At 35.3% G+C, this 12,346-nt stretch overlaps 1 protein-coding gene across 1 annotated transcript; it reads right to left on the bottom strand.

Moving 5' to 3' along the window:
• Positions 1-10,298: 10,298 nt before the first annotated feature.
• On the bottom strand, positions 10,299-11,680 carry LOC113766158 (1-aminocyclopropane-1-carboxylate oxidase homolog 1-like). The gene is made up of 3 exons (XM_027310377.1): positions 11,139-11,680; positions 10,667-10,988; positions 10,299-10,544 (listed from the first exon to the last, which is right to left on the bottom strand). Exons 1-3 carry the CDS (start codon positions 11,678-11,680, stop codon positions 10,299-10,301), a joined length of 1,110 nt encoding a protein of 369 aa, XP_027166178.1.
• Positions 11,681-12,346: the final 666 nt, after the last annotated feature.

Genomic DNA, 12,346 nt, shown 5'->3' with positions numbered 1-12,346 from the left:
TTGTGTTACTTGTAAGTGCTGATTTCTTTCCTTTCTTATTCAATTGTATCGGCTTTCAGTCCTAATGATCTGAAATGTTTGTTCATGATTGAAGCCAAATGTCAATATATTTGTAAACTGTAGATCAGGAGTCAAGTGAGTATATGTGTTCCTGTATATTCTTTCACTGCCTAGGGAGATTTACTGCCAGTTATACAGTGTATTCAGGTCTAGTGTTCTAATCCCGCTCTTCATTCTTTTTAGAATAAAGAAGAAAGAAATGCAACCTTTTTAACTTGGGTTGCTTATGGGACCTGAACAAATTTCAATCACGTAATCGGTTTCTCTATGGTAGAGCTATGCTAGTGTCCCTGAATATCACCATTACCAATTTCATGTGCCCTTAGCACTAATATACATCTTGAGTCTGTCTACTATAAAAACCACAGCATGATACTCAACAAGATCTTGACAATCATTTTTCTGTTTTGCGGTTTGGAAATTGGGAGCTGGATGGTAATGGAATTAGAGCTAGTATTACTGCTTTTTCTAGTGCTTTAGGTGTTTAATTCCCATTACTAGCATAAGGCTTCTTGTGTTTGATTGGATGGCTTCTGAGGACTCGAATCAAGTCATTTAGTCTGCAGATGGTGCTAATCATTTGGTGCTTAATGTTCATTTCTGGAAGCTGGGGCTGATATATGCACAATGGACCATTTTCCCGCAGGGAAACTGGAGTTAGAGATCGTAGCCTGGGTAGAGAAGCCTTGTTTGGGAATGTTTTGTATCAATAAACTAATGCTATTGGTCATGTGGTTACTAGCTTTTCAAGTAAAAACTTCTGTACCTTTGTTTTGAGGTAGATGGTGCATGTGAATCTGCGATCGGCCTAATAAACATCGTAGATTAGTTGTTGGGAGTTTTTTAAGTTTTTTACATGTTCTTCTTGGTTTTGTTTGATTCATGTTTGTCAGGAATCATTCCACTTCGCATCCTTAAAGTTTATGTTATATCCACCTGCACTTAAAATTCATAATTTGGACATGGCTCAAACATATTGAACTTTGGCCAATTAGTTAATGCTGCAATCATTTTGAGTGGTAAAGTCCTTTCGCCTCAACAATCATAAGGTCAAAAACAATATATTTGGTGCTCAAACAATGATTTTATTGAGGTCGGAAAGTATCCAGAAATACACCTGTAGCTGTACCATGCTAGTGGGAAATATGCTTGGGTGTTGTAGTAATAGCTCTACTCAAGTCCCAGAATACAGCATCTAAAGAACCAGGTAAGAAGCAGACCATACGAGGCATTTTAACGTTCAGAAAACATGAGGCACTTTATCAGAAGAGTGTACTGCAACGAAATTTTGCTGTCAATTTTTCATGGAAGTGAAATGCACCAGGAGGCAATTTGTGTTTGTGTCTTTTCTGCATATGATTACTTGATTAGGTACTTGTCAGAGTTCCTTCCACCAACACCTGCAAAGGAATCTACAAATAGTCACTGTTACAACATAAAGAGCCAACAAACAACAACTTCTAGCAGATAAAAAAGTAGAAAACATGAAAACTAAAAATAAGGAGGACACTATATATTCCCCTTTATTAGTTTGAAGGCTTAAGCATTACAATAGAACTATGAAAAAAGAGAGAGAGTTAAGATTTCAGTGGCAATGAAGTACTGGAGTAGAGATGATTATCTGGTCTGATTTACTACATGGCTATAACATAAACAGCTTAGAGGATTTGTTTGAATAAACGACTAGTCAATTGGCATAAATTTACAACTAATAGGGTCTAAAAAGAGATTATTCATTGAGTATAGCTCTCTCAGATGAGATACTAAATATAGTAAAATCAATCTTTAGGAGAACAGAATCGAATTACTAATGCTTTTGACCTGGTAAATGATTCAATTGTCTTGAGTTATTGCATTTCCTTGGAACTTTTGCTATATTCAGTAAGTTGAAGATCATGCTAGAATTGCACGTTTTTCTGGGAAACGAGAACAAGAAGAACGACATGAGGAAGAGGCCAAACTATAAGTACTTAAGAAATAATTAAGGAGGGATGAAACTTTTATTGGAAACAATCGCGAGCTCAATGGCTAGAGCAGTCAATATCCCAGATGAGGTAATTTTATCTGATGTAGTAATCTAAGATAGTCCTGTATTACACGTCTGACAATAATGTGTAGCTGACTTCAGTATAAGTTCAAGAAAGATGTTTCTTTCAGTGTATATTTCTTCTTATTGTTCTAAAATCAAGGTTGTGATGTTTTTGATGTCCAATTGACAATGGTAACATTGTGTCTCTTTGGAGTAAGGCAAACCTATGCAGATTGAGGAAGAGAAAAGCAGAAGGAAAAGATGTACCTGAATCCTAAACACGAACTGTTACCCTTAACTAAAATTGGCATGTCTCAGTATCTTCTTCAAATCTTGTATCTCCTTTTGTCGGATAGCTAGTGAAGGAAGTCCTTTAGCTAATGACGCATATGAAATGGTAACGCATTCCTCAGGAGATGTGAAATCTTGTGCTTAGACTTAAAATGTGTATTATTGTCTGATAAGATTAAGCATGATTGTCACAGAGATCCTCTTATTCTCACTGGGGAAAAATGACCGCGATGAGTGCTTTTGTTATCCTTGTGAGGAAAGAAGAAAAAATTTATGTGGTGCTAGCTGAGAATTCAGCGCTTATTTTACAGTAGTTTTGTTTCAGAACTAGTTGAAGATCCTGAAAAAGGTCTTTTTCAATCTGAATCTGATTACAATGAAAATCTTCTGAATCTCATTAATCCTAAACTTTTGCAATATTAGAGTTTGGCAAGTAAGCTTGATTTTTAGAATCTTAGGCACTATAGAGAAGATGGTCAATGTAGGTTCCCTGGCTAGAATTCTTGGAACTGGCATTTGATTGAATATTCTGCAGTTTACCCTCTTTGTTTATAGCTAAAATGGAAGGCAAGTATAAAAAATCCAAGCACATATCCTCTTTGTTTATACTCCTCACAAAACATTTGGCTAAGCCTTTCGGCTGCTTTATTATGTTTTAATTTTTTAGGTGGGCATTGCTCCCCATCATTGACATAAACAGAAAATGGCGTCTAAATATAAAAAGCATGAAGCAACAAGGTTGATCAATTATGCGAGTAAATCCAATGAACTTTTTGTTTGGTAAGAGGTCCTTGTGATTATAGAAAAAGAGAGAAGAAAAAACAGGATTACATCAAAAATCATGTGCAATTATCTGAAGATTTAAAAAACTTCCTCTTCACTTTTGACATCAGCTCACACGCTAGCTTTAAGTCTTTCACCATGCATGGTGGGTTGACATAATTTTTCTTTGACAAATGACAAATGAACAACTTTTGTTTTCACCACTGATTCCATACAAAAAACAATTCCATTTATGGCAATATGGTTGCTGGTGTCACAACTTGTCTTACATATTGTTTTGTTTCTCTTTAAACCCATGACAAATTGTCATTTGGGTCCACGTATTTGTTAGGCATATCTCATTTAGAGTCTGAGTTAAAACTTGTAGATTCTGTTGACAGTGAATACAAGAATGCTAGGATGACAAAATACTAAGCCAAATGCTTGTATAAATGACTGAAGCCTACAGTTGAGGCTTCAAATGTCGTTGTATAAGTTAAGCTTGATTTAGACCTGTAAAAGATATGGATAACCATCAATTGGCTGTAGATGGTGATTGTTTGAAAGAACTGAAGGCTTTTGATGATACGAAATCTGGTGTGAAAGGTCTTGTTGATGGAGGTATTGCTAGTGTTCCCAAAATCTTCATTCTCCCACCTGAGGATCAGCTCGTTATGGGGATAAACATTGGCCATCTCCATGTACAACTTCCAGTCATAGATCTCAGTGAAATAAAAACTGAAGATAAAAGAAAAAGCATAGATGATGAAACAAGGCGAGCATCGGAGGAATGGGGATTTTTCCATGTACTTAATCATGGAATTCCTCGAAGTGTGTTGGATGGAATGATAGAAGGAACCTGCAAGTTCCATGAGCATGAAGCTCAGCTTAAGCATCAAATATTGTTCTCGTGATTGGACGAGAATCGTGGGAGGAGGGGCAGGATGGTTGCAAGAAGCAATCATTCTTGAAGATTCATGGCCAAGATTTGGTAAAAAAAAATGTAAGGTATAGATTTCATATTGTACGTCGTTTTTACATGTGGGATCCACAAAAATTTATTCTATAATTACACGTTATTGAGAGTGAATTATACCGTGTGCATACAAAGTTACATCTTGTGCATTTTGCATAAAACTGCTCCGAACAGCTTTCTTAATGACTGTTCGGGCACCTTGTCGTTAGAATCGTGAGATATTATAGTAACGTTGATTTGTATCGATCAACTGCTTCTTAGCACTTGATATTGTAGTATATCAAAAGCTTCTTATCCAAGTCAGTTGATAATTAGCAGTTCTAATTAACATTTATTTACATGAACTACGTTACACTAAGTATGACGTCATCGGTGATTTTAGTTTCCTCTTGTAACTTTTACAAACGTTTTTCAAGATAGCAGCAGCAGTTTCCTCTGTTTCAAATATGTGAACTGGATGTTGTAAATCTTCAATGGGAATAATAGTTTTCCATGAATAAGCATAGAACACTATAAAAAGGTGACAAAAAACCTAAGAAATTGGTCAAACAGTCATTGTAAGTACTGGTCACTTTTCTCCTTTCTTTGGTAACTTTTATCCTTCATCAAGTAGTATATCCATATATGTGAATCTGCCATTGGTCTATCTATCTAGCTACGTAGATGGACTTAATTTGGACTTCATTAAGGTTTTACATGTTCCTATGTCTTTATGTTCTTGGTTTTGTTTCGTATTTCTTGGAATCTTTTACATCCTTAAATTTGCGTCGTACCTTACTTTTCACTTTAAACTTGTATTTGGACATGCCACAAAGATTCAACCACTTGAAATTTGGCCAAACAATTAATGATGTCAAAAAGGGAGAAAGAAGGATTTACAAGTTCAGTGATAGATCAAACATGGAGGGTGCCCATCTATACTCCTAATCTCTCTATGTGCTGCAATCAAGGTGTTAATGGCATTGAATTAGTACATAGCTATGGAATAAGCAAGTCAGACGATTTTTGCGAATAAACAACTAGTGGATTGGCATATATTTGCAACCACTATGGATCTCCAATTATATGCCCCTCGGGGTTAGATCACCTGGTCTTAGGGTAGCCATCTAGGTCCCAAGGTCCAGGGTTCGAACCTCTCTTAATGCCTGGGTGCTCTTGGGGGCCAAGATATTTCAGGTGCAGGGTGATTAGTCCGGTAAAAAGTTGGAATACACCATGTATTGACAAAAAAAAATGGATCTCCAAATATATTTTTGATTGAGTCTAATGGAATGAAGTCAATATTTAAGAGATCACAGGGAACACTGAAGCCTTTGATTCATGTAGAAGGAATGGGCTTTCAATGTTCTTGGATTATTTTATTTTCTCATTTCATTGGACTGTTTTGCTAGACCAATGGACCGGTCGAAACAATATCCCACTCAAATGTAAGCAAAAGATTTTCTTAGATGCTCATTTATGGAATCAATTGGAAGTAATATGATACCTTAAAACTTAATCATCGTTGCTTACTTAACTTAGAGGAGATTATTATTTTTCTCAATCAATATGATACAGTATATTCAGCTTAATCATCAATTAACTTTTTATCTTCTCATTAACCGTTATTTTCTTCTAAATTAATATGACGTGGTATAATGAACTCTAATGATCATGAATTTATAAGGGCACAATATGAAGCTTCAATTATTAAATCAATAAATGCATACATAGAAAAAGAAAAATTGAGACAGAAAATTACTAACGGTCAAAGACACCAAAACTCATGGTATGATGATGTTGATGATGACGATGATGATGACGGATAGATAAATAGACAAATAGATAGATTGATTGATTGGGCCGGCGGCCGGCCATCTTGCTTTTTAACATTTTTTATGCGGGAATTGCTTCCAATCAATGATGTAAGTAGAAAATGATGTCGCGGTATAAGAAACATAAAATAAAAGGTCAGTGTTTTGAAATGGAAAAAAAAAAAGAGCAATATCGCAGAGTTGATAGAAAAACGTTAACCTCAGCCGTGAAAAACAAGAAAAAGAATAATCCCAGAAAATTAATTAGCACACAAGAAATATAAAATTAACAACCGCAAGAAAGAAAAAGGAGATTGAGAATCGCCTTTGGTTTCTATGGAGCCATGGAGATTGCAAACCGGAGAAAAGAGATAAAAGTTATAGTCCTACGAAGAAGCCATGGAGACTGTAAATTTGAATAGTAAAAAGAAATTGGAGCCAGTTAGAGAAAGAAGAGAAAATTAGAAAGGAGAGAGAGACCTAAGCCCTAGCTGAATAAATCACATAGTGGGTTTTACAAGTTTTTATTTAACTGACAAAGATATAATTAATCATGGTCACTCATATTAGAAAATAATTTTAACACTGGGATCCCTGAACTGTTTTGCAAAGAGGCATGAGAGCACTGTCAGATGACGCGCTGAGGAACTGTTTTGCAAAGAGGTATGAGACCTAGGAATGGGTTTCAATCTTACCATTCCTTTTTGTTTTGATAGAAAAAGGCAATTTTGTTACATAATTATTAGAAATCATCCAGTACGATTTGTTTGACAAAATTACGTGGTGCATTCCAAGGAGAATCAACACAAGTACCAGTTTTAGCATAATGTGCAAAGCATGAGCTATGTTATTTGACTCCCTTGCTGCCCAATTCAAATCAACATCATTCCCATTTGCACCATAAACCTCCAAAAATTATCTAGCTTTCAACTATCAACCCCAAAAGTTCCTGTATCTTCCTTAAAAGCCTCAATTCAAGGGACTTGGGATATTACATAGTAATTGATTTCTTCAACAAATCTTGTGTTGTATATAGAAACTACTAAAACTTGCCTCCCATAAAATTGAGAAACAATTAAATAGAAACTTTTGTATTTGGTTTTTTTTCCAACACTCTTGACTATTCTTAGTATTTTCGAATTGTAGAAAAAGATCGCATCTTTTAGTAGCGAATGCTTTTATCCTTTTGTGTACAAAACGCTGTAAAGATGCCCCTTAAGTAAATTGACATCATGTCCTGTTTATTTATTAAACATTTGACCCTGCCGTGTTCCCAAATTTTCCATAGCCTAATTAAAGGATATGCTGTTTTGTGATGCGTTTGGGTACTTTTAACTTCGACAAAATATCTTTGCTATAGTTTCATTTTGTATTTGTGTTTGTTTTTTTTAAATTTTAGAAGTATGATTATAGAGAGAAAGGATTAATTTAATTTCTAGAAGTGTTTCCATAAGATCTTTGTCCATTCTTGTTTATTTTAGTACAATAATTGGCTTTTAATATAGTGGGTCCTTTGTTAGCATGATTTGCAAAAAAAAAAACGCGCTACACTATTATTCTAAATACATTACAATACGAAAAGTGTTACATTGTTATTTTAAATAATTTAATCCAAATAATCTTCTATCCAAACATTGTTTTCCTTAAAGAGTTTTACTCTGAATAAGAGTTTATTCTTGAAATAAAATATTAAAATTGGTAGGCATTCAAGTAAAAGATATCGCTTAAATGGTTAGATAAACATTTCCGAAGAAAAATTAGCTTAAATTGATAGGCATTCAAGTAAAAGATATAACTTATTGTTTATGAAGAAAAATAAGATAAATAATTCAGCATTAGTTACCTAGTTACTGTCGTGGAGATACATCTTGATCTGTTATATGTTAGGGTCTATGAGTAGGAAATTGTGTCCCGTATTAGTTTGAGAGATAGAGAAAGAGCAGTTAATAGGTAAGGAATTGAAACCTAACAGATTAAGTTTTTGGATCAATGTTTGGTTTCTGATTGACATATTGGGTTCTTTGATAAAATCTCTCGAGTGTTTCTCTCTAACAAGTTGTATCATATATTAGAGCTTATGGTTACTAGATTAAGCCTACTCATTAGCAAGTGGATTCTTCTTGGAGTTGGACCGATAAAATTCTCTTCTTAGTGATAGATCGAAATATCAAGGAGTTTGTTTGATATTGGACCAGGTGCACCAAGTATTGGTAGGGGGTTCGTTTGGTATTAGACCAAAGAGTTAAAAGTTGGCAGGGTTTAAAATTTAATTTAGATGTTGAAAGTGGGCCCATAATTGGGGAGAGAATTGGTTTTGGATGTTAAGGTGAGCTTGTATCGAGTATTAAAATAGGTTTAAAGAAATGGTTGTAAACTTAAGTTCCATGTTAAGAGTTACTCATAAAAGGGGAGATTGTTAGGGTTCATGAGTAGGAAACTGTGTCACATATTGGTCTAAAAAATGGAGAAAGAGATCTCAATATGTAAAGGCTTGATACCCAGATCGAAACCTATCATTTTAACCTTTTGGGTCAACATAGTGTTTCTCCCTAACAACATGTTATTCTTGGCACGCAATAATTAGAAATGTTCTTCAGTTGACTTTTGCCAACTCTCTTACAAGTTAATCAGAAATCTTCTTCAGTTAACTTTTTCCCAACTCTCTTACAAGCTAAGCATAGACATGGCCATGGTTACACAATCGCCGGTTTCGGTTCTTTTAAAAGAGGGAACTCGAATTGGTCTTTATAGGAATAGTTAAGGTTACGGTTTTTGAATCTTCGGTTCCAAATTTGGTTCTGATTTTATTCCGATTACAGTTCCGATTTCTTTTGTTTACGGTTCCAATTTATGCTTAGACACTTGTTATAAAATTGATTCTAAAAAAAAATATATGACAATGAATGTTTTATTATATTACCATGTGCAAGGAAAAAGAAAAACGATGCAAATTTTATGAAAAAGATCTGATTGTTGATTAACTTAGATTGATCTTGGATTTAGATTAGTCATGGGGTATAAACTTACTAACAAAATAGGATGATGGGTTGTTGGGTTAGAATTACAACTACTTGTATTAAGTGCTAACTATTGATAATGAAATCTAAACTAATTAAATAGGTTTAGGTAGTAAATATTTTTTTAGCTGTTTGAATGGGTTCCAAACCGTCGGTTCCAATTCCGGTTCAAAATTTTGGTGAAGCTGAGCTTGAACCTTTGGTCATTATTATGATTACGGTTTCGGTACCCAAAATTTAGTTTCAGTTTCGATTCAACAAACCGCTAGACTAGTTCTGGTCTAGTGCTGGTTCAAATTTGAACCATGACCTCCCCTAGTAGAGCCTATTGGTCTATTTTACAATGGCCAACACGAGAAACCGCTTACGACATGATTAGCTACTTGCCAATGCACGACATTCATAAAAATTTTTGTATGTGGTTGTTATTTCTTTCATTCAGGATTTCTTTTGCAAATAAAGGCAGTGAAAAGTCCCACTCATGTCGAAACTACATCTCAAGGCTGCAAAAAACGTATTAAAGAAATAGCTTCTGATTAAGTACCAGAACTTGAAAAAGAAAATGCATATGCAAAGTACCTATTTCAAGTGACGTAACAAGTTAACTAATTTATTTATTTTGCCGACCACTAATTCTTGTCCTGTGAGTCAAGGCTAATAAACTTAGACACGAATTAGTGAATTGTACCAGAAGATCCATCTGGCTCTTTTCGAGGGATTTTATATAAGTTTAACCAATGGAAATCTTGATCATGAACATTGTCAACACACTCTAAATTCTTCATTTCATAAATTATAAATTCTTCCGATATGTGCTGAGATTGTTGAGCAGGTTGTTACTGTTTCTACGCTCTGGTGGTATCTCAACTTGGTATAATCCCTGTCTATAATAGTGTTCCTCCATTTTTGATGCTGTGCTTTAGCAAAATTTCACTTACAGACCCGAGTTACAGGAATGCTGAAGCCACTTTTTGGTTTCAATTAAACACTTGCTAAAGGACTTCTCCTTTTTAAATTTTGAGAAAACTCGAGATCGAGTTTTCTGGCTCCACCAAAGTTATGTATGGTTTCGTTAGTACATATATTCATTGTTTTGACCGAGAATGTGTCGCTAATGTCATGACTCATACGTTCTTGTTACGATTCTGTGCTAAGACTATGCTGGTTGATGGAATTTTGTTTTGGTAAGCAGTTAATGGAAAATTACTATTCTCATTCACGAAATCCAACATCTGATTCACATACATGCAAGAGAAAACTGCTGCTATCTGCAGTGTTTTACAATTGTTACAGGAGAAGTAAAAATCAGAACAGCCGCACACATGTTCCAAGTTCCAACATGGTTCATGTGGACTACCAATGAGTTTTGATCAGATCTTCCAAATGTCACGATGTGACCCATCATATGGCATGGAGAAGAAGTTTTGGGCATATTCCGGAACTGTAAATTCTTTGTAGAGCGCAGGACTTTCTTCTGATATCAATTCTTTGAGCGGACCATACTTCCTTGCAGGTGTGGAAACACCACCGAAAAAGCACGGCACTGAAACTCTAGGTCCGATACGGTTTGCAATCACCCTGTGCTCTGCACTCTTAAACCTGTCATTCGAGATAATCTGACCAAAATTTGCATATTACAACATTAGTGACCATACGGAACAGGAAGATCAACTCCCTGCCATGAGGGGTAGCGGGAAAATTGATAAGTAAGTTATCTCAAATCTCTATCAACACAGACCTGAAGAAGATCTCCAATATTAACTGTCAAACTTCCTGGGAGGAGCGGCACATCTGCCCACTGGTTATCATACAAGACTTGGAGGCCACCAATTTGGTCTTGTAGAAGAATGGTAAGGAAAGAAAAATCTGTGTGCCTTTTAACTCCCTGAGTTTTGTCTGGCTCTGGACATGGTGGGTAGTAGTGCAATAGAAAATAGCACGATTCTGCACACCCCAAAGCATTTAGATTGTCCAGTTCCAAGCCAAGAGCTTCTGATAGTAACTCAAATAGAGTTTCTCCCAGCTTGTTTACATGACTTGCGTAATCAATTACTGGACTTCTGCCATGTGGTTTATGAGTACCAATGAGAATTTTTATAGGGGTCGATGCAAGAATAAAATACTACATAGCAAGAGGATAATTTCCTTGAAAATGAAAGTCAAAGTCTTGGAATTCCTAGACAAATTAGGATTTTAATGAGAAAAGTTACCTGCACACTTCAGGCAATTCATCAGGTTCAACTTGGTTAGAAGCCGTCAATTTGATCGCCAAACAGTCATTCCAATTAGCAGTGCTTGATTCAAACAGATCCCCATTGCTAAAATATCTCACCATTCTCAACAGATCACGAGAATAGTATTGCTTCTTCACCTCAGCATCTTGCTCGTGAAACCTGTGCGCTCCATCAATCATTTCATCCAACAGGCTTTGTGGAATCCCATGATTGATTACTTGGAAAAATCCCCATTCCTCCGATGCTTGTCTTATTTCATCAATTACACTATTGCTTTTATCTCTACCTTGTATGGCACTGAGATCTATGACTGGAACTTGTACCTGGAGATGGCCAATATTCTTCTCCTCGATGAGGTCTTCAGGAGGCCGAATGAAGATTCTGGGAAGATTAGTAATCCCTGAATCAACAAGGCCTTTCACACCAGCTTTGCCATCATCAAAAGCCTTGAGCTCTTTGAAACGATCACCATCTACGGTGGAATGATTTGCAATATCTTTGGCGTTGGAGTGATCCATCCTTTTGAGGTCAAAAGAAATCAAGCTTTACTCGAACAAGATTACTTGATAACTTAATTTTCAGGCTTCAAGTATTTACACAAGTTTATTCCAACCTAACATGTTAACCGAAAGTGTGTGTGTGTATATAGAGTATTGTATAATTCTATTCCGAATATCTTAAGCAATTTTCTAAAAGCCAAGGGTTTTGATAGATTGTTGAAGCTAGCGTTGCGAAGAATATATTACTCCATGGCGGATACTCTCCTTAGAGGTGTTAAAACGGGTGATTTGGACGGGTTATAATTGGGTCAACCCATTATATCTATTTAAATAAATGAGTTGGGTACGCTCAATTACCCATTTATGACTCATTTAAAATTTTACTTATTTTTTTAAAATTTTTTCACATGTTATTTAACATTAAATAATGGTATTTTATTGTTATTAGATTGGTAGGAATTTCAAATTTATCTCTTTAACACTTACTAAAAATTGAATTTAAATGTATAATTATTTTTGAATAGGTATAAATGGGTGAGTCGAGTCAACCCACTATCCAACAATTAAATGGATATAATTCGGTATTCTTTTAGACCCATTTAAAATTTAATGGACGGGTTTGGGTGGTTTATTAGTTGACAGGTTTGGGACGGAGTCAATATAATTGGGTTGTGATTGACACCT

Source organism: Coffea eugenioides, chromosome 3, assembly GCF_003713205.1.
Source record: "Coffea eugenioides isolate CCC68of chromosome 3, Ceug_1.0, whole genome shotgun sequence".
Lineage (NCBI taxonomy): Eukaryota > Viridiplantae > Streptophyta > Magnoliopsida > Gentianales > Rubiaceae > Coffea > Coffea eugenioides.
This window is presented reverse-complemented; position numbering and strand designations above follow the sequence as displayed.